The sequence below is a fragment of the Artibeus jamaicensis genome, unplaced genomic scaffold, assembly GCF_021234435.1.
Source record: "Artibeus jamaicensis isolate MK-2021 breed Jamaican fruit bat unplaced genomic scaffold, CSHL_Jam_final scaffold_916, whole genome shotgun sequence".
NCBI classification, from domain to species: Eukaryota; Metazoa; Chordata; class Mammalia; order Chiroptera; family Phyllostomidae; genus Artibeus; species Artibeus jamaicensis.
In genome coordinates this window covers 35197467-35219377 of record NW_026522059.1, presented here as the reverse complement: position 1 = coordinate 35219377, position 21911 = coordinate 35197467, and the positions used below count along the sequence as shown (strand labels likewise).

Sequence of the window (21911 nt, the reverse complement as noted above, 5' to 3'; positions counted from 1 at the left end):
CTAACCAGGACAAAAGGGATAAATATTAATATTGAAATTGAAAGAATGCCCATCACTGGCAATCTCAAAGGCATTAAAATGCTAACAAAGGAATATTATGAATAACTCTACACCTATACATTTTTATAACCTACATGATATGGACCAGTCCTTTTAAGACAATCTACTAAGACTCGCACAAGGAAAAGTATATCATCGGAATAGGCTTAATCTATTAAAGAAATTGAGTCAATTATTAACCTTCTAAAACCTACAGGATTAGACCTATCTAGATGGGTTCACGAGTGATTTCTACCAAATATTTAGGAACTGAATAATACTAATCTTCTACAATATATTCCAGAAAACCAATGCAGAGGAAACATTTCCTAACTTAGTCTATGCAGTCAGTACTAACCTAAAACCAAAACCAGAAAAAGACATTACAAGAAATGGAAACTATAGACCAATATATTTCATGAACATAGATGCAAATACCCTTAACACAATATTAGCAAAGCTAAATCCAATAATGTACAAGAAAAATTATACATTATGACCAAGTGGGATTCATTCCAGGACTGAAAAGCTGGCTTAACATGTGAAGATCAGTTAATGTAATCCATTACATCAACAGGCTAAGGAAGAAAAATCATATGATCATATAAACAGATGCAGAAAAGACATTCTTGATACAAACTCTCAGCAAACTAGGACCAGAGGGGACCTCCCACCCATTGATTTAAAAAAATCTACAAAGAACCTACAGCTAACATCATACTTAATGGCCAAATTCTGAAATAGTGACAACATCAAGTGCTGGCAAGGATGTGTAGCAATAGAAACTCTCATTCTTTTGCCAGCAGGAGCACAAAATGGAAGAGCCATGTTGGAAGACAATTTGGCATTTTTTTTACTAAACTAAACATACTATTACCATATAATTCAGTGATCACACTCTTGGGCATTGACCAAAATGAACTAAAAATTAAGTCCATACTAAAACCTGCATACAAATGTTTGTAATGGTTCTATTCATAGTCACCAAAATTGGAAGCAAGCAAAATATCCTTCAGTTGGGGGGTGGGGAGGAGGCTGGCATCTTTATTTGAACAGTAATCATGACTTTCTTGAATCCAATAAATGAGATGTTGCTGAATAACCAGATAAACTGCACTGCATTTTTCAAGGTAGATGGAGTCCTACATACCACTAGATGATGTGAACTTTATTTTATTAAAATAGTTAAAACATAGCTAACAAACTCATTTTGAAAAATGAATGCAAAGAATTATAAACTTGCTAAGAGAATAGATCTTAAAAGTTCTCATTACAGGAAAAGCATATCTGTAACTATGTAGAACCTTGGTGGTTAACTCGACTGATCGTGGAGGTCATCTTACAGCCCATGCAAACACCGAATGATGATGCTGTGCACCCAAAACAAACATGCTGTATGTTCATTACAGCTCAATAAAAATGAAAAACAATGCACTGTTTTCAGTTTTTAAAATGAATTAGATATTTAAAATTGAACTTTCATTTTCAAGTTACATTATTTTTAATATATTACACATGCCTTACCAAAGAATATAATTTTTAATACTTAGTTATAAACATATGAAAATAATTATTGAGCTTAAAATGCATGAGGTACGTGTTTATAAATATCACTGCATAAAGCTATAGATTTAAAAGATAACTATTCTTCATTTAACTTTAAAAATACACAATTAAAAAAAACAAATGAGTCCTTAACATGTTTGTCCTGAAGAAACCTTACAAAGGTTATCTTTCTATGTTCATTCTGACACAAGAGTTCTATGAACAATACCACCAGAGGTACCATAAGTATGTATGTACCTATACTATACAGTTCCATGAAACAAGCAGACAGATAATGACTAAAGTCTATCTTTTCAGTATTAGAAAATATGAACTGGAATGTCACTACACTTACTTAAAAAAATTAAAGAAAAACACTTGAACCCTGGCTGGTGTGTCTCAGTGGATTGAGTGCTGGCCTGAGAACCAAAGGGTTGCTGGTTCAATTTCCAGACGAGGACACATGCCTGGGTTGTAGACCAGGTCCCCAGTGCGGGGTGCGTGAGAGGCAACCACGCACTGATGTTTCTCTCCCTCTCTCTCCCCATCTCTAAAAATAAGTAAATAAAAATTTTGAAAAAAGAAAAACGCCTGAAATGATCTGAACAAAAACAGAGATTTCAGCTTTTTAAAATTTCTATCTTAAAACAAAAACATTGTTATATGTAATAAATGATTCCTTTCATTTCTTTACTTTTAATAAATGTATGTGCTTTACCAAAAAACTTTCTTTTAGTCAAGAAGGACAAGTCTACAATTTTAAATATCATTAGTAAGAAGAAAATGTTAGTGCCAGAAAACTGAGGCGAAATCCACAGTAAGACCATGAATGTAAAAAAAAAATACCCCAAAAACCCAGACTAAATATTCCTTGAATTTTTTAAAGTAATCCACATTTCTTTTTCAATGTGGAAACTCACTGAAATTTCCATTTCTAACTATGCAACACACAAAAAAGACTTATCCATACACATTTATTTAGTGGGAAATGTTGACTATAAGAAATCTGAAAAATACTTTCTCCCCGGTTCAATTCATTCCTATTTTGTAGCTGTAAGATACTGAAATTGAAATAAGAGCCCACAACATTAAGCGTTTATTCAAATAAAACCTAAAATAGATCATTCCACCTTAAAATCATTTATACCTTTAGAAAATTATAATTTTGCATCGTTTCCCAAGTGGCATGGCTCTGTGTCAAGCCATTCCCACTCTCTTACATGGCATCCCTTTTATAAATAAAATTCACTGAAAACAAACATCAAATTTCAGAGACCAGCTTTTATGACTAAATTGTTTTTTCTAAAAAGCTCTAATCAACCTTAATTTAAAGAACTTAAGTAAGTTTCCACCAGCTTGTTTTATACTGTAAACTTCACAACCAAAATGCCATTGAATTGAGTAAAATTATTCTGCTGTCTCCTTTTCTCTTTCTGTTACTCTAGGCCCTAAAAGAGTTTTTCCACTTCTCAGTCACATAGCTGTCTTCACTGCAAGATTTCAAGAGCCCTTTCAGTCCTCAAGATCTTGCAGGACCCAGAGCATTCATGTGAAAATGCGAGATGTCCCTGTAGTTGGCACAAGACATTATCTTTCCTCATGAAGTTTATGCAAGCAGGGGAGAACATGCTACACTTTCTGCAATAAATTCAATACCGTCTATAACAAAGCTTATCTTCAGTGAGATGATACAGATGTGGAATCTACTTAGAAGACAGAAGAGACACGTATACTAGGTTCTATAAATACTGTATTTACACATGTGGCATGAAGAATATTCTATCAAGCTAGATTTTTTAAAAAAGGTAAGTGGAATATGATGTTCAAGTATAAAAATGTTTAGACTTGGGATGTGCAGAAAAAGTGAGTATTGGCAGTTAGTTGGAACACAAGTTGAGGAATGATGTAACTTCCTGCTCTGGAATAAAACTCTTAGCATACATTTAAGAGAAAAGGTAGAACACAAAACTTTAGATTTTGGGGGATCACCTGCTAATATTTACAGAATAAACTTATAGTCAAATTTAAATTCGCATCTGTTATCTAAAACTTTTCTTTTCATGATTAGGATAACCACCTAGAATTCATACTCTGATCAAAATATAGAGGTGAGTCTTTCAGTATAAGACCATTTTAACCTGACTTGTAGCAACAGAGTGCGCTTTGGTCTAGAAATAAAAAGACAGCCCTGGCTGGTGTGGCTCAGTGGATTGAGCACCAGCCTGAGAACCAAAGGGTTGCCAGTCTGATTCCCAGTCAGGGCCCATGCCTGGGTTGCAGGCCAGCTCCACAGCAGGGGGTACACGCAGGAGGCAACCACTCATTGATGTTTCTCTCCCTCTTATTCTCCATCTTTCCCCTCTCTCTAAAAATAAATAAAATCTTAAAAAAGAGGCAAAGGAAGAAAACTCTCTGACTCTTGGAGGACGGTAGCTCATCCCATTATTCATGAAAGAAGAAATTACATTAAAAATATGTTAAGACAACGATTGAAGAAGTATCAAAATCATAGCAAGAAAACTCCTAGGAATGGAGAGGGCACATCAAGGAGCATGCAGATGATGGAAAACGCCCACACTTGGGCATCCTGTTCAGCAGTCACAGCAGGCACAAGTAGGAAAGAATTGGCTAGGGGAGTCAGGGTTTTCCGTGATCAACCCTTTGATGCTATTTGATATTTGGGGGAAAATATTAAATATTTAATGATAATACACATTAAATTCAAGGTGATGTTACTTATTTTCATGCTTAATATGTTAGCAAGTTATTTATAATTACAGTTAAGTAATTATAGCTGAATATGTCTACATCTAGAAAGCAATATATATCTTGAAAAATGTATATTTATAATTTAATAAAATATCTGTTTCATGAATTTTTGAAGTTTACATACTTTATACTAAAATTTTTAAACAAATGAATATGAAGCCACAGCCACACTCATGCTCCTTGATTTACAGGTAGGCTTGCCAAAATCTGCCAAAACTGTGTGACCACTGCACGAATATATGACTGTAGAAAAATTCATGTAAAGCACCAGAAATACAGCTTGCAGAACCCATAAAACGCATAATTACCTGCTGCGGGATCTGTAACTGCTTGGCTGGTGATGCCAGATGGTGGCTCTTGAAGCTGGTAGGTGGCATTTGTTGAAGGGGTGTTTGGGCTGGTATTGCTGCTTGTCATATAATGAGCTGGATACGGCGAGCTGTTGTAATACTGTGCATACTGACCCTGGCCGAAACTGGGATAAGATGGGTAGTCCTAGCCAATCAAATCACACAAGAATCATCTGTCAGAATATGGCTGCTTATTTCTTACACTTCAAAGTAGAGCTGCAAACAGATTCGTTTCTGAATTTACATAGAAACACAAGCACACTTTGACTGAAGTGCTCAGATTCACAAACAAATTTTATGTACAGTCAGACACACTCTTCATATTTCTTCTATGTCATGATGCATTGGTAGGTAAAATTAAACCAACCTGAAAACCAAACAACTCACTATGTAAGACTACTAATGAGATTTTAACAGAAAAAAATTACTGAAAGGCTTAGGAAGACTCTCTCACATTATACTGTACTATAAACAGATCCTTTTTCATAGAAGAAAATCATCTGTTGCAGTTTTAAAATTTCAGAAATTAAATTGGCTTTTAAAATTACCTGCTGCGAACTGTTAAATCCAGAGGAATTTGTGAGTGAATTATTTCCTGTATATAATCCTGATGATGTTGTAAAACTGCTACCTAAAAGAAAATGAAAAGAAATACAGTTGACTGAGCTGGGCGGAATAATGTCTACAGGAAATTATTACTTAGATAAAGCAGAGTTGGAGTTCATTGCAAATATATGTGGTTTCTCTTCGAAACCAGGATCCAGTGCCATGGCTAAAAAAATGTCACTTTCCAAAAATGGTTGACAATTTTTGTTTTACTATATTACAAAGAATTAAAAAGTAAAGAGGTGTGCATTTGTGATGACATGGTAACACATATAAACTATGGATGAAATTATACATTTGTGCAAAAATGTAGACACTGAGCTTTCTGTTTCAATTAGTAAAACACAACAGGATTTTCCCATCTTTAAGTGTGCTTAGTAAAATGATGGGTCAAGATGAGATGATCTTTTAAAGTTCTTATAAACTCACAAACTATGTTGCTGCTTCCAAGAATTTAAAGTGCTTGCAATTATTTTGATAATGACCCACTGAAAAAAGGTGATTATTTGATTTCACAGGAGAAGGAAGGGCAGCACTTGAAGTATTTGATAAAACAGAGATCAGAGAGAAACATGAGTGATGCTTTATTATTACGTGCTCTGTCCAGATGATGATTTATTTGCAGAAGAGCTACCTGTGGTCAACAATAAACAGCAGGCCCTGTGCAGGGCACAAACCTCAGAGCACACCTGAGTTCTGTCCTTCACTTTAGTTACGATCTTCTTGTTAAACTATGCAAAGTGACAATATACTAATTTAGATAAACATAGTGGCAAAGATTTTTGGAAAGACAAGATCTGGGACTGGTGAGTGTATAAAAGAGGGTGTTCGTGTACGGCAAATTGGGAATTTAAATAGGCACAACCTTTCTGTTGGGCTACCTGGTCAGTTATTAAGAAATTTTGTATACCATTTAACCCAGCAGTTTTAGTGCCAGACCTTTATTGTAAGAAACATGTAGGGGTTTATACAAAGATTCAGTGAAGACGGTTGTTCCTAATAACAGAACACAGAAAGCATCCCCAAGTTTTCCGTAGGTGTCAGTCAGAAAATAGATTACTATTGTATAAAGTTGTTTAAATGATATTGTAATGACATTCAATTATGTGGAAAAAAATTCATACTATTTTGCTAAATTCTAAAATAGTAAAAATGTTTTTGGTGATCTCATTGGAAATAGTTTTAAAAGCAGAAAACATTTTTTCTTTTATTTCCACTATTATTTTTTAAATTAAATTTACTGGGGTGGCATTGGTTAATACAATCATATAGGTTTTGAGTGCACAGTTCTGATAAATGATCAGTATATTGCATTGTGTGCCCACCAACCAAAGTCAAATCTTCCAACACCATATATTTGACCCCCTCTACCCTTCACTACCCCCTCAACCCCTTTTTCTCTGGTAACCCCTATACTATAGTCTATGTCTAAAGGCATAAGACATTTAAAAAACACACAAAAATCTCAGAAATGTTATCTATAGAGAGGTACAATCGCTGATCACATAATATTGATAAAGCCAATATACATTCTTAAATATTCTACTTAGAACCTGTGTTGCTTCTGTTAATAGACAAACCATTAAAAATAAAATTTTTGGCAAATTTTATATTTGCCAAAATAAATTATGACAAATGATGGCGCAGGCTATTTACCGATGCCTCCAGCTAATATATGCCAATTATTTACTTGCTACTGAACATTTAAGTGATGGCCTAAGAGTCAGAAAACAGAGTTTCCCGTTGATCACCTAGGAGCTGTTTGAACTTTGGATAAATCACCTAATTGCTCTTAGATATACTTTCTTTATTGGCAAAAGCTCTACTTCGTAGGGGTTCTTACACAGATCAAATGAGGTAACATTTTGGAAAGCAGTCAACAATCTACAGTGTCCACAAATGTTAGGGACTGTTATTGTTTATCCCAGCAAACATTTCTAGCATTCTCCACTGGACTCATGTATCCTTTCTCTCTTTACACTTTCCCAAACTAGATAAACACGACTCAATCTTTTTGCATATCTAAAATTCTTTTTCTACTTACTTAATCAAGCATCTCTGAACTTTGAAAACCCGGTCTAATGATTTGTTATTTTCATTAAGAAGGAAAAACATTTCCAAGGATCATTTTCCATTTAGTTAACACACAGATTCATAGTTGAGGTTTTTTTCAGTTGAATCTTGCAGGAACACCAACTGTTCAAAATTCCCAGAACACCCATCACAGATAAGCAGAGCGCTCTCACACTCCTAATCCTTACCCCACCATGAACATCAGGGCCTCAACGGACTAGATTCCCACATTAATGTTCATTTTTATGTGGCAATCTCATACTTCTTAATCATGGTAAATACTGGGCTCATGGTGATAATTACATGGGGATAAAAAGATGAGTAAGACATAGTCTTGGACCTCACAGGACTTATCAGGATGACATCAGCTTTGTTTTGTTTTTATAAACACTGGACCTCATTGGCATATGAGTCACTTATTCTGCACTAGCATACCAGGGAATAATATTGATATTATATATAAAGCAAACTTATAAGGAACATTTTTAAAATTCCTTGTAAAACATTTTTTTGAGAAAAATGTGACAATCAATGCTTTAAAAAAAACTTTAAGTATTCTATATATTTGATAGGAAAAATTACTTTGAGTTATGACTTGTAGTTTCATTTAAACTACACATTTTTAGGTTATGCTACTTTCATTTATACTACACATTTTTGAACAATAAATACTGAACTCAATAATCCCCATCCACCAAGAAAATGAATAAGATATAGAAAATATATTTTTAAAGTGGATGTTTTCATTTCATAAGTTATTCCCTGGAACAAAGTAGAAAAGACTGTGGAAGCTGTATTGGCACATATAGGCCACTGAGGTATGACCAAGTAAATCACAGCTCAGTACTGCAAATGGTACCCAGGTGACTTTGCAGACTTAATGCTTAATGCTCAGACTTCCAAGACTGCACATTAGCTGGGATTCAACATCAGTTATATTCATTTACTGGCTGACTGCAGGCTGGATTCCATTCCATTTAGTGTGCTGAGCAGGCATTTAATGGCACTCAGTGGCCCAGGAGATTTAATGCAACTTCCATAAGGATCTCACTTACTTCAAGGAGAGGTGTACAGACTAGAGAATCAAGCTCAGGAAATATTAATTTTTCACCACCAGACTCAGATCTGCCTCCATGTAGGACTCAGGCACAGAGAACTGCTAACACTTAGGCCAGGCCACCAGCACTGGGCGTCTGCGCAGCCTCCTTTCTTGGGTGCCTGCCCACCGTCTGACCCCTCCAGTGCATGCTCTACAAAGGCAGTGCCATACTTTCTCTAACATGCATGTCTCATCTTCTCACTCCCCTGCTAAAGAAGAGTAACCATTAGTGGTTCCCTATTGCTCTCACGATAAAATTTGAACTCTTTACCAGGGCTTCTTCATTAAGCCCAGGACTGGCTCCAGTTTATTTCTTGGGCTTCTTTAGTCTCTTTCCAGTAATCCCAACCCCAGCCCACCCAGACGCCCATTCCAACACTAGTGCAGCAACAGGAGGTTTTCTTAAGGTTACTCCTGCCCCTCTTACTTCCGCCCACTATATCCTGGCTAATTTCTTGTCAGTGTCACGAATCAGCATGGAAGAGAAGCCCTTTTCCTCAGAAAAACCTCCCGAGTTCCCATCTTCTCTCCTTCCTAAACCTGGATTACTGAATCAATCAGCCAATTTATCTATCTCTGTGATATGTATTTGCTATATATATTTACATATATCCACAACTTATCAGTATTTTAAGCTCACTTGTGCTAATTAATTAGTAATTTAAAAGTTAATACAAATTAATACATATCACATTTAATTAGTCCTTTCCTTATCAAATAGTCTAAAAGAACCCTAGGTTATGAAAGCAACTGGGTATTTGTAGACAACCCATACAAGCATGTCCAACATGTAAAATATAAAGCTAAAAATGGATAACACCCATTGAGTGCTTATTATATGTTCTCCTTTTACATGTTTTACCTATACTCCTCAACTCAAACCTATAGAAATATTCACATTCCCATTTTGTAGATAAGGAAACAGAGGGTTAGGTTACTACAGCTCCCACGGGAGGGGAGTGAAATTCAAATGTAGCCCAGTCTGGTTTTAGAGCCCACACAATGCTTTTCATGCCTTCTCCCCTATTCTATATTGCGTTATGGGACATTCCAAAGTTCACTGATGTGCTCTCTTCTCTAAGATCAACAACAATGTACTGGGAGCAAAACAGAAGTGACAAGAACAAATAATAGGACTTAAAACTTACTGAGTGGTAAACTCTGAGCCAGGCCCAAATAAAGGATTTACATGTTACAGCACACTGAGCCGTCACAACCACCGCACAAGGTGGGCACTATTAGATCCCATTTTACAGGTGAAAAAACCACCCAAGATTATGAGCAACTGGGGAAGATCTGAGATTCAATCCCAGGCCATCTGGCTCCAGAGCCAAAACTCTCAACTTCCATGGTATATGCCTCTCAAAGTAACCTAGGGGTTTTTCATTTGAATATTGTTTTACCAGCATACTGAACACACGGCTACTAATTGCCACAGAATCAGTAGGAAGGACCCGTTACAAGGCACATATCTGGGCTTCTTCTCAGATGTAGGGATCATGGTCTTGTTGATGCAGAAGGGAGAGGGTGTGACCTGAATACCCACAGGTTTGCCAAACACCTATAGTGCCTGGCTTTTAGCACCACTGTGTGTAAGTGGATGATTTTAGCAACTGCTTCAAAAACACATAACCAGTATATGCTTTATTTTTTCTCACTGAGAAAAGTCATCACACTCACCAAGCATTTGCTGTATGGAAGCATCCCAGAAACTTTTTTTTGTGGAGGTTTTTGTTTTTTGGGGGTTTTTTTTTTTGTCCTAAAGCTGGGCTAAAGCTGTTAAGGGGTAGAGGGTCCCATTCTGATAGTTGATCTGATGTAGTTTGGTGCCCACACTACCTGATGAACTCACTGGACCTTAGAACACCACAAAGCGAAGGCAAAATAGCAGTGATCATGCTTCCAAGAAAGGTTCAGTGTACAGCTGTAAGCCCACTTTCTGGTCTCCGCTGGCCCAGCAGGAAAGGCACATTCAGCCAGAGGGCTGCTCCCCTCCCCCACTGGCTTTCCACGCAGGGGAGAGAGGGCAAGACTGGACCTCCAGTCTTGGAGGGAAAAGCAGACCTCCTCTTTTCATTAGGAACAATCCACTGAGAGTTCCTGTTGGATATACAAGTCTTCTCTTATAATTTTAGATTATAGAGCTAGGTTTAGTGTTTACAACTGCTTTGTCAAAGTCATAAAAGTATTTTACTTCCCAGAGACAAATGGCTTTATATAAAAAGTCACCTCTAGATAAAACAAAAAAGAGCATAAATATTTTATGATGAAATGTTTTACATTTATGTAACACTATATCATGAAATTTCCCCAAAGTAGGAAAAAAATCGTACTTAGAATCCATTATTTCTCAATTAAACAGTCTGGCAGAGGTGAGTTCAAGTAAAGCTCCAATGATACCCCGTATTATTTTTGGTCGGGTCTGAATTAAGTCATGGTCCAAGCAGGTGGCTGTTGGAATATCTTAACCATTAGTTAAAAAGAAAAAATATCTTATCAATGTAAATCGTTAACTATTGTGAAAAATCGTAGCCATACTTCTTTTGGGGGGAGGTCAGGGAGGGGAGATACTAATTTCCAGAACGAAATGCTAGAAAAATCCTTCCTTTTAGAACACTTCTAGAGACAGAATTATTTTTCATTCCATTGCCCTCTTATTAAAGCAGAGAACATTTATTTTCTGAGTGGGCAGATTAAATATATTATGAAAAACCCTTTTCAAGTTCATTCAGTTGACAGCACCCACCAGGAGTCCCCACAGGCCCGACCATGACTCAAGACGCTGTTGTAGACCCAAAGGAGCAGGTGTCACGACACCTTCCCTTGAGGAAAGTTTAAGCACACGCACTCGAGAAGACAACACAAAGAAACATCTGTGCGCATTATCCACGTAGGCACCACGAGCGTGGACATGGGGCTGCTCAGTGAATGAACTGACACCACCTGGCTAGGGTGGAAAGAAAGACACAACCATGCACAGAAAAGGACAAGAAGTACATTCTGGCAGGGGTGAGTAGAAAGTATCCCAAACTCAGTAAAAACCTTATAGGGAAGTGGGGGGGGCAGGACTCAAGGTAGTTGGCAGAAGTTTCTTGATCATGTGTTTCAGGAAAGACTAACAGGTCAGGATAAGAAATGGCATTCTTTACTTGATAATCCCTAGAATCTAAATGTTGAATATTCCAGTAGGAGTATATATGGACACAGGAAATGTTATGATTCTTATTCTCCTCTTAAGGATCAGAGAGGGTGGGATTGGGGGGAAGCTATTATAAATGCAAGTATCTGTGTGTTTACATCAATGGGTCTGCACTTGGCGTTTGGGGTGGTGAGTTGGGACGATGATACAGAAAGAAGAATAAATATGCTGGCCATGCTCTTCCCCAAGGCTCCCCACCGCAGCCGCTCTATTAGTTCAGGATGCGGACCGCTGTCCCGGAAACTCATCTTACTCATTTTGGCTCCTCTAATTTAATGCTTCTCTCTCTCAGTCCCCATTTCCCTTCTTTCAAGGTCTGGCTCAGGGCCTGTCTTCCCAATAAGCTTTCCCCGACTATTCCACTCTGCACTGGTTTCACCTTCTGGGAACTCCAGCTCAATTATAGCTGATACCATGTAATTTATCTCTTCATTGGAACAATACTAACCAAGCACTCATTAGTCTTATTTTCCTCCTGATCATAAATTCCTTAAATTTCTGTGTTATATTTCTCTCGCTGCCTCACACAGAGAAGGATAAACTGTCTCACTCAGGCCCTCAAAGGATTTCATCTAAGCTCAAGTGAGAGACAGAGCTGGGGTTTGAAAATTTCTTCTTTTTTTTTTAAGTTTAAAAGGAGAATTTATTGGCCTATAAATTTGGAAAGTCTAAAGTTGTATATAGCAAGGCTGGATCTAGGCATTCAGATGATGTTATCAGGTCTCCATCTCTCCATTTCCTGATGATGTGTTCTGTACTGGTGTTTGGGAATTGAAACCCAGTGTGCTAGGTGACAGAAGGGCTCGAATAAAGAATTGGGTGTAAGAAGAAGCCTTTCCATAACTTCAGTTGTGTGTGTGTGTGTGTGTGTGTGTGTGTGTGTGTGTGTGTGTGGTGGCAGTAGGAAGTTTGAAAAGGTGACTTGAAGGCCAACAGACAACAGGAGAAAAATCTTCTCTCAACTTCCTTATTTGGTCAATGAAAAAGAAGAGCAGGGAAAGGAGAAACCATCAAATAACAATTGAGCTTATTTCTCAGATTTTATCTAGAGGACACATACTTTGCTGGTTTTTTTTAAACTACAGGGTGTATAAAGGCTTATCTTAAAAAACACTAAAATCTAATCCCTACTTTAGGTTTAAATTATATGAAGAAAATTAAATGCAGGACCTAGAAGTATTTACTGGAAGGATTTAAAACATTTCTGAATCTCCAGAAATAAAATCCAGCCGAGTTTTTAAATCAAATGAACTTTTAAACTGATTACGCATCGTGGATTTTAGACAGTTCATAAAAATCTCACCGATCTTAGATATGAGTACCACTGACCCCAGAGATGATGATACAGGGAGTTCACACCCATATACCACATGGGCATTCTATCAGAACACGGACCTTATGGTACAGGTATGGACTATTAGCTCTGTTAGCTCGGATATTGGCCTATCAGGGGTGTGTTAGTGAACAAAAGAATATTGCTTACATGTGAAAGATTTCAAATTCAGAATGCAATAACATCCTATATTTTTATAGTGCATTCATAATAAGCAGAGAGAATGGCAATTTCCTTGTCCAGGGACACTGGTTAGGAAATGACCATGATTTCCACTTCCAGGTCAGTCAGTGTTTCTCATTCAACAATGCCCAATCTACCTTCTAGATTTTCATATTCAGTGACATTGCAAGTGAACTATGTAGTACGGAAACTGGTGTTAATTTTTGGTTACATGAACATCCCAGACACACAACAGGTGGAGACAAGAGCACCTGAGAAGCTGAGTAAGTAAGTTTAGAATCAAACTATTTCATTTCTGAAAGATGTGTTCATTGTGCCTCTCTTTTTAGGGTAGTACATAATTTTAAAAGCAAATTATATACAGTCACCCAGGGAGAGTGTATCACAAAGATTCTGCTTTCTTGTCACTGTCAGGGGTCCCTGCAGAGAAAGGGTGGTGGTCTTGTCAACCGTAACAAATGAGAAACAGTTGTGGTACAAGACCCTGTGTGAGTCACCCAGTTCTATCAGTGCTAAGCGACTGTAGTTTAAAGTTAACTCACCTCTGAAAATAAATCCCTACTACATTTTTACAGTTAAAAACCTGGTCTATGTTGATTTATAACATAATTGAAAATGCGAAGTCTGAGCTTTGTGTGTGATTTAACCTGGAGAACGCTGCCCAGCTATACCTTCAAAAAACTTAAGAAAAATAAAAAGGTAACATGGAGGTCAAAGGTCCACTTCACAGAGAATAAGGCACCACATTAAAAACCAGAATCTCAGCCGACCTAACAATGCTGGACCCTGCTGGGGCCTGTCTGTACTTCCCAAGTTTCAGAGCGTTCCTAGCACTCACGGGGCAAGCAGGATGCTATCTGTCCCTCATGTATTTGCACAGAAGCCCATGTGCTTTCCTTCTCTGGCCTCTTTGCCATGGGCTGTGTCCGTCATCGGGCACGGTCTACGTGGCAGAAGTTTGCAGAGCTCCCCTGGGGGAAGCCTCTGCAGGCCAGATGCGCTAGCGAAAACCCAAGTTTCTCACTTGCTTAGTAGGAGGATTTTAAATGACAACTTTTCCTTTTTACCTCAGTAACAGCTTCTAGATTCAAAAGAGAATTTTAAACGTGGGTAGTAAAGATTACAAAGCCTTTACATTTGTCTTTCTTGATTGATTTCTATATATTTTAAATAAAAAAACCAACTTGTATAGATAATAGTATTGGTATTAATCACTGATTAATTATTGGTATAACTGGACTGCAAAAGATTTCCATACAACTTTCAACACTTGTCCCTTGAAATACCACGTGATGCTAACAGAGCTGGAATGGGAAAAATCAACTTAAGAAAAAAATAATTCTGGAATGCAAAAAAAAACAAACTAAAAGATAGGTGTGAATAGAGTGACAGAGCAATTGCGGAGAAAATCTGAATCTTAGAGCCAGCTGCAGTAGTAGCTCTTCTCCATCTATCCTGCCACCTTACACCAGAAAGCGCGAAATTAAAACACTTTATCACAGCAGATTATGAAAAAAAAGGTTAATATCCACTTTCTTAAACCATATATTTTGGACTTTGCATTTTCTTTTTGGAAAAACATCCTTTCTAGAGTTAATGACAATCTTTAGCAGTGATTTTGCTATGCAGTTTTGAGATTCTAAATGACTGATAAACTAACACATTTCCTTTCTGTTTTGGAAAAGCTATAGACAGGCAGCCTGAAGGAGGTGAGGGTAGTGTCTCTTCTTAGATTATCATTATTATTAGACCACTCCCACGTCATCAAAGCCCCAGATGAGTGTGGTATAGACTGCTGTGCAGTTGAACACCCTTCCAAGCCCCACTAGCAAACCTCTGCCCTTGATTTATGGTCTCTCCTCACTGGTTGGAACCCCAATCTCTTTAACAGAACAAATAACATTATACACAAAGAGGGAGTTAGAATTTGTGTTACTGCCTTCTCTAAGCGTCAGCAATAAAGCCTAAAGGAAAATAAACAACACAGAGTTTCCTCTGGTTCTCGGACATGTGCGTCTGTATAGCCCCTCCCATCTATCATGGCAAACCCTGACCCTTCTTGGTGCAGAATGACAGAGAGGTCCCGCACCATCACTGCTGTTCCGGGGCAATAAAACACTCAGAAAGGAATTCTACACCTCCACCCTGATCCTGGGAAGGCTCCAATCAGCTCCACTCCACTGACTAGTATGAGCACAAGGGAAGATTACTTAGAATATTCCATGAAAATAAACTGATCAGGATTTTTATTCTGCTGACTCCCAAATTCATTTCTCCACATGAAGAGAACTAGAGTCCTTATGAATCTTAATTTCTGTCACTGTGGCACAGGCCTCTCCACTTCCAAACAGCACCTGTAAATTTTAGACATGCTACTAGAGAGTGGAGATAAAAATATGAGTAAAGGTGGTTTCTACCTGCAAGTATCTGGAATCAACAGAACTAAGTTACTATGGAGAACTGGGTTTTCTTCAAAGCAGTTAAGTGACTCGACTTAATTTCATTGTGTTTTGTGTGTGTGAAAATCTTTTGCCCTTATCTCAAACAGACTGTTAAATAAAATTTCATTTTATTCATATGACCCCACCTCTGTGGTGGATGGAACTCTACTTGCATTGTGGGGGTAAAGAGAAGGTGATGCTAGCAATAGGTGTGGCACTTGCCTTTTTAAAAAATTGTAACTAAAAGCTTGATTTTGAGTCAGATGCCTCTTTACATAAAAGGAGAATAAAACTTGCTTATGACAATCTGGGCAGGTATTCTGTGAAACTTGTCAAATATTCAAGGCTGAAGCACTTTTTCCTAAGGAGTTTTCCTGCCCGTAGTACGTATCTGTACGGGCACAAGTGCTCACACCCGCACACACAAACTGACACACACTCCCCCACACACTCTCGCCCCTCTGCTTCAGGCTTGCTGTCAGTGCCTTTGATTGGGGAGCAGCCCTCGAAACACTGTCTCTGCTCTCAGCAGAGTGACCCAGGGGGCTCCAGGCCTGCTTTGTCCATCCCCACTCACCCATTCTCCCACTTATTTGCATGAGGTTTGTCAACAGTGTGTGAGAAAAGACCTCCTCACACCATATGAAAACCTCTCCCAGAACGCACGGACTGACCTGGGAGCAGGAAGATGTCAAAAACTAACAAGCATTTCCCTTTGTTGGGATGAACTCTACAGTTATCTATGAACAAAAATGTTTTGTTTTTCTCAGTTGAACTTAGTTCTAATCTTCCCCTAAATACACAAAAGAGATAAAGAAGAAATAGACATTTCTAGCAATCTTGCAGCCAAGATGAAAGCTATTTCCTAGTCCCTGAGGTTTTACTTCATGAGCTTTTAGTATTAGTATAAGATCAACATAAATAGCCCTGGCTGGTGTAGCTCAGTGGATTGAGCATGGGCTGGGGACCAGAGGGTTGCCAGCTCGATTCCCAGTCAGGGCACATGCCTGGGTTACAGGCCAGGTCCCTGGGGTGGGGGGCATGAGAGGCAACCACACACTGATGTTTCTCTCCCTCTCTTTCTCCTTCCCTTTCTCTAAAAATAAGTAAAATCTTTTAATGAAAAAAGATCGACATAAACATAAAAATCACCATTATTAATTAAAATAACAGAATTTGGAGAATTTTATAAAAGTAATTTTAGAAATTACAGAAATTTTTATATTTTAAAAAAGATGTATTGAAAAGACTCTCAAATGTCAATGGATCCCCATAACAGAATACACAAAATCATTTAATAATGCTGAAGCATTTTTTTGTCATGCATTTAATATTTAAGAAATGCATATTAAGTGGCATCTAATTATCCAAATTTGGCTGTAAGGAATCTATAGTATGTAATATATAATTATTCATCATTATATCGGCCAGTTAATCTTCAAGTTAATAGCATAGTATCTGTCTTGATATGTGGAAATCATATTGTATACAATAAGCTAAAATTAAGTGAAGTGCCATTATAGAAACACCCATTGGAAATATTAACTCGGTCACAGAAAATAAGTTCTAAAATCCCTCTGGAAAGGCCAGTCAACAACGGGAAGCACAAAAACACAAAAGAACTTTAATTCAATGTCCAATGAGCTCAGATGCAATGAAACCTATGGGTAGAAAAGCAATCCTATATTTGATGCTACAAATGTCCTTGTTTCTTTTTCAAAAGAAAGAGATTTTTCCCTCTAAAGTAAATTTCCTTTTTCTTCTCCCACTGCCATTTTTTCTCTCTATTCTTAACACCATGATTATACTCTGGTAGCTGGGTAGTCCTCTTAGAACTGTTGCTGCTACATAAGCTTTGATTTAAGGACAGAAAGATAAAAATGACCCTGAAGTATAATATTTCTCAAACTCTCTGGGGTCCAGGACCAGTTTTCCCCTAATCCTTCCTGGACTGACAATTTAGCAAAATATAACAGCTTTGAATTACTAACAGAATGAAATGAAAAAATAAAAGAGAGAGTATAAGTTCTGTATCTTAAAATTAATATTTGATTTAACCAACATAAGATTTACTATCCACTCAAAAGTGTTTAAACACTTAACTTGAAATTCCCTGTATTCATCTCGTGTTGGACTGGTAAAAAGAGGCTGCAGATATGCACTTACTCTTTGTTTGGTCTACAGCCTCAAAATCGGAACCCAGGGGCTGATCCTTGAAGATGCATCCAGTGGCTGTCAATTTAATCTTTTGGTCTTTGGTAGATCATTGAGTCAACACCTATCACCTATGCTATTTCTAGAGCTGTGATGATGAAAATGAAGAAACTCAGCCCTTTTAGAAAGGTTCATGGGCCATGCTAAGACCTGAGTTCTTAGCACATGCCACAAGAAGCCAAGGCAGAACACTTCGATTTCACAAATAATTTTTTGATATTTTAAATGTGCAAATGTAGGCCAGGAGAGTAGGTAAGAGCAAAAGTAGAATCCACTATCTTGCCTCTAAGCCCAATCCACTATCCGCCAACATCCACTATTTCCATATCCCATCAGACTTGACTTTATAAAGTACCCACTGGGCCAGTGTGTGAGGGTAGAGTGGTGAGAAATGAGGCCTAAGAGGGAGATTGAGTCAGTGGGATCGAACGCTGCTAACAAGTTCAATAAGAAAAGAGCCAAAAAGTAGGGAGGGGGTGTCTTTTAGCAAGCAAGAGAGAGCAATCTCAGGGCAGTGGTGGTGGACAAAAAGGTAGAGAGCAACGGATTGAATAGTGTATTATAGGAAATGAAAAATGGAGTCCATTCATGGACTTTATGAGAGGGAGGAAGGAGGGAGGAAGGGAGGAAGGAGGGGTGGTGCAGGTAAGTTTTATAACATATTTGATAAATGCAACATATAATATATATTATGTAAATGTTACATATGTGTATAAGAAATTGTCTCCTTTCTACCGCTGCTTCGATCTGCCAAGAACACAATCTCTCCACAAACATGATTAATAACTGCTAACAGTTTTTACATTCTTTCAAAGTTTCTTTATGTATATATAACATGTATTATATTTCACTTTTACACAAAATATAGCATACAATATTGTATAAAAGTACTGACTGGCCTACAGGGTTAACAAAGAGAGCCACGTCAGAGCGCATACAGACCTTGCATCTGGTAGCTGTAGGGTGCCTGCCCGGGTTGAGGGGTGCCAAAGCCGGTGCCGTAGCTGACAAAGCCCGTCTGTCCAGGTGACTGAGACTGAGACAATCCACCTTCAGTTTTGATGCCTGCCCACAATGCACCTAAATCAGTTAGTGACAGCTTATCTATCTGTTCATTTTCAAAAGCTGATAGATATACAAAAACACTTCCACGACTGTTTGTCACAAATGCTTCCCAATATTCTCTCAATAATCAAGTGTAGACATGCTTAGAGTGAAATACCCTAAACTATAACTTCAATTTAAAAAAACACACAGGATTATCACAGATCTGAATGCTTATTCACACTGTTCTTTCTTAATGTGTTTCTGAATTCCATTTTCTATAAAAGTGAACTCCAGTGACATGACTTTTGCACTTGGTTTTGTTGTTTTACAAGAGTTTAAGATCATCTCCTCTATAATCAAGAAATGGTCATGACTAAGCTTTAAATTATTCTAAAAGTTGTTATTTTGATTAATATCAGAATTAAAATCCCTTTTCCTTAAAAAGTGATTAATTAGAATCTCTAGCCTCACAGCATTGTCTTTCTTTCTTTTTTTCCTTACTCTTTCTACCACAGGGATGTTTTTACTACACACTTATTTTGAAGTCAGAGGGAGCAATTTTGGGCACAAAAACTAAGCAACACAAGCAAAAACCTTTCCCAATACTCAGATCCTAGCAGGAAGTAAGCGTATGTGCACACGTGTGCACACGCACACACACACAAAGCAGGAAGGATATTAAGAACTGAATCCTGTAGAACAACAGAGTGATTTATAAACAAGTTGCCCAGCAGTTCCTGTTTTCTCCCTTGTAGTTCCAAGTATTTATTCAAACATATTTTTTAAGGTTGCTAATCAACTGACTTTACTAAGTTGTATACTTTAAAATTTTTTATAATTTTTAAATTTTTCAGTTACAGCGGGCCTGCGAACCAGAGGATCGCGGTTCGATTCCCAGTCAGGGCACATGCCTGGGTTGCAGACTGGTCCCCTGCAGGCCGGTTTCCAGCAGAGGATGCACAAAAGGCAACCATACACTGATGTTTCTCTCCCTCTCTCCTTCCCCTCTATAAATAAATAAATAAATAAAATCTTAAAAAAAATTTTTCAGTTACAGTTGATATACAATATTATATTAATTTTAGATGTACAATCCTGTGATTGGACATTTATACAACTTATGGAGAGATCACTCTAATAAATCTCGTGCCCACTTGGCACCATACATAGTTATTACAATTCAAATAGAATTGTTTTAAGTGTAGCCTAAAGTATACATTCTTATATCATATTGTAATATAAATAATGTATTTGTGGCCTCCAAGAACTTCCTAAAGCTCCAGGCTGACATCCTAATTTTAGGGCTCACGTCTGGCAGGGTTGCTGCGCGGGGCTCAGCCCTGGATCATAATTAAAGACAGTCAGGAAAGTTAACAACTGTCCTTCACTCCCACAGAGGGAGGGGAGAAAAAGTCTGCCAAGGGAACTCACATTTTTGAATAATTTTACTTTGCGTTTTAGATAGATGATATCTGTGGGATCTAGAATACACAGCAGTCTCACTGTTTATCTCCATTTTAGGGGATGTTCATCAGTAGGATGAAGTTAGTTAACTTTCCTAAGGCAATAGAAGAATCTCTGATTCTTGGCTGAGAGAGCCACCTCTAATTGTAATGGGGTTCAGAGGGAGAGTCCTCTGAAAATAGGAGAAAATCCCTATAGCCCCTGATTAGGGGAAGGGGGAGGGGATGATATGGTTTAGGATACTTTGCATAACAAAGGCAAGTTAATAGCTGTGCCTTTCTTGAATGAAGAGGGCTGCCATCCAGAGCAAAAGGTTTATGTGACTTTAAGAGCACATAGTGATTTGTGGCATGACCAGGAGAGGTGGGTGCCCACCCTGGATGTCTGTGCATCACAAGAACTCTTGCTCTGACTACAGATGGCAGCTGAAAGAAGGTAATAGATACAGGGGAACTGGCAAAAGTGGTACATCATAGGAGGGGCTGAATATGAGGTCACACAGGAAGTTCTGGGCCCAGCATTTAAAATAAGGGTTGAGTGAGAGAGAAAGAAGAAGAAGCCATTGGGGGGGGGGGGGGGGGGGTTGCTGAAAAAGAGGAAGCAGCCATGCCATCTGAAAGGGTGTAGGGAGAGAGCTGGTGGAGCTATGCGGGCTGCCATATTCTTAGCGCACTGACCCAGGGGGAAAATGGAGCAACTGACAGAAGCCCTGGGGGCATCAACTTGTATTCAAGGTCCAAAAAAAGAAGAAAGAAGGTGATCAGGAAAGTGATAAGGACTGAGAATTATTCTCAGAAGATTTATAAGCATGGAAAGCCCTGGGATCAAAGCCCTTTACACAGACTTACTCTGACCACCTCCCCCATACTCACCTATCATGGTGAGTATGGCAAGGGTTAAATTTCCTATCCTTACTCTATTAGTTCTGATTGCAATCTCAGACATTCTGCTCATCTCACCCACCTGGAACCACTATTTCAGACAACAGGGACATTTGCTAATGGTTTTGAAATGGAGGAGCTCCTACCCCAGGGCAACAGCTCCTGCCCAGCTGTTGGCAGTGGGCCCCAGCAGGACTGGATGAACAGGAGGGGGGCTGTGAGAGTGGCAGGCAGGGCAGTAGCAGGAATGGCCCCTGCCCGCAGCAACGCTGGCAGGTCTGCAGTACCCTGGTACTGTCCGTACTGAGACTTCAAATAACTAGCTGACAGTCAATGTTAAGAATATAAAATGGGGAATCCTTGACTCACATTATAGAATTAAACTACATAATTAAAATCATAGATCCTCTTTCCCCTTTTAGCAAAATAGTAGTTTAAAAGTACATTTTAGATAAATCTGATTTATATTTAATATTAGTTTGAGAAATACTGAATGCAAGTTATAGAAATAAAAGACAATTCTAGAAAGTCCATTTCATGGCTGTTTTTAAAGTCTGGTTTAAAACCATTTAGCTAGATTCTATTCCATTCAGATCATTTTGAAATAAAACTAGAAAGGGTGAAGTCACATATAGACAATTTAGATGATAATTTCTATATATTTTATA

The 21911-nt window shown here is 38.1% G+C and overlaps 1 protein-coding gene across 4 annotated transcripts in view; it reads right to left on the bottom strand.

The window, feature by feature from the left end:
* EYA1 (EYA transcriptional coactivator and phosphatase 1) overlaps nucleotides 1–21911 on the bottom strand; it is a 291109-nt gene that overhangs the window by 92808 nt on the left and 176390 nt on the right. For 3 of the 4 annotated variants that reach the window (XM_053660794.1, XM_053660795.1, XM_053660793.1), the window contains 3 exons: nucleotides 18794–18931; nucleotides 5252–5334; nucleotides 4662–4848 (listed from right to left, as the gene is read on the bottom strand). In XM_053660794.1, coding sequence (XP_053516769.1) covers nucleotides 4662–4848; nucleotides 5252–5334; nucleotides 18794–18931 — 408 coding nt within the window. The remainder of the gene's footprint in view (nucleotides 1–4661; nucleotides 4849–5251; nucleotides 5335–18793; nucleotides 18932–21911) is intronic. The other variant, XM_037140382.2, reaches the window with a different exon arrangement.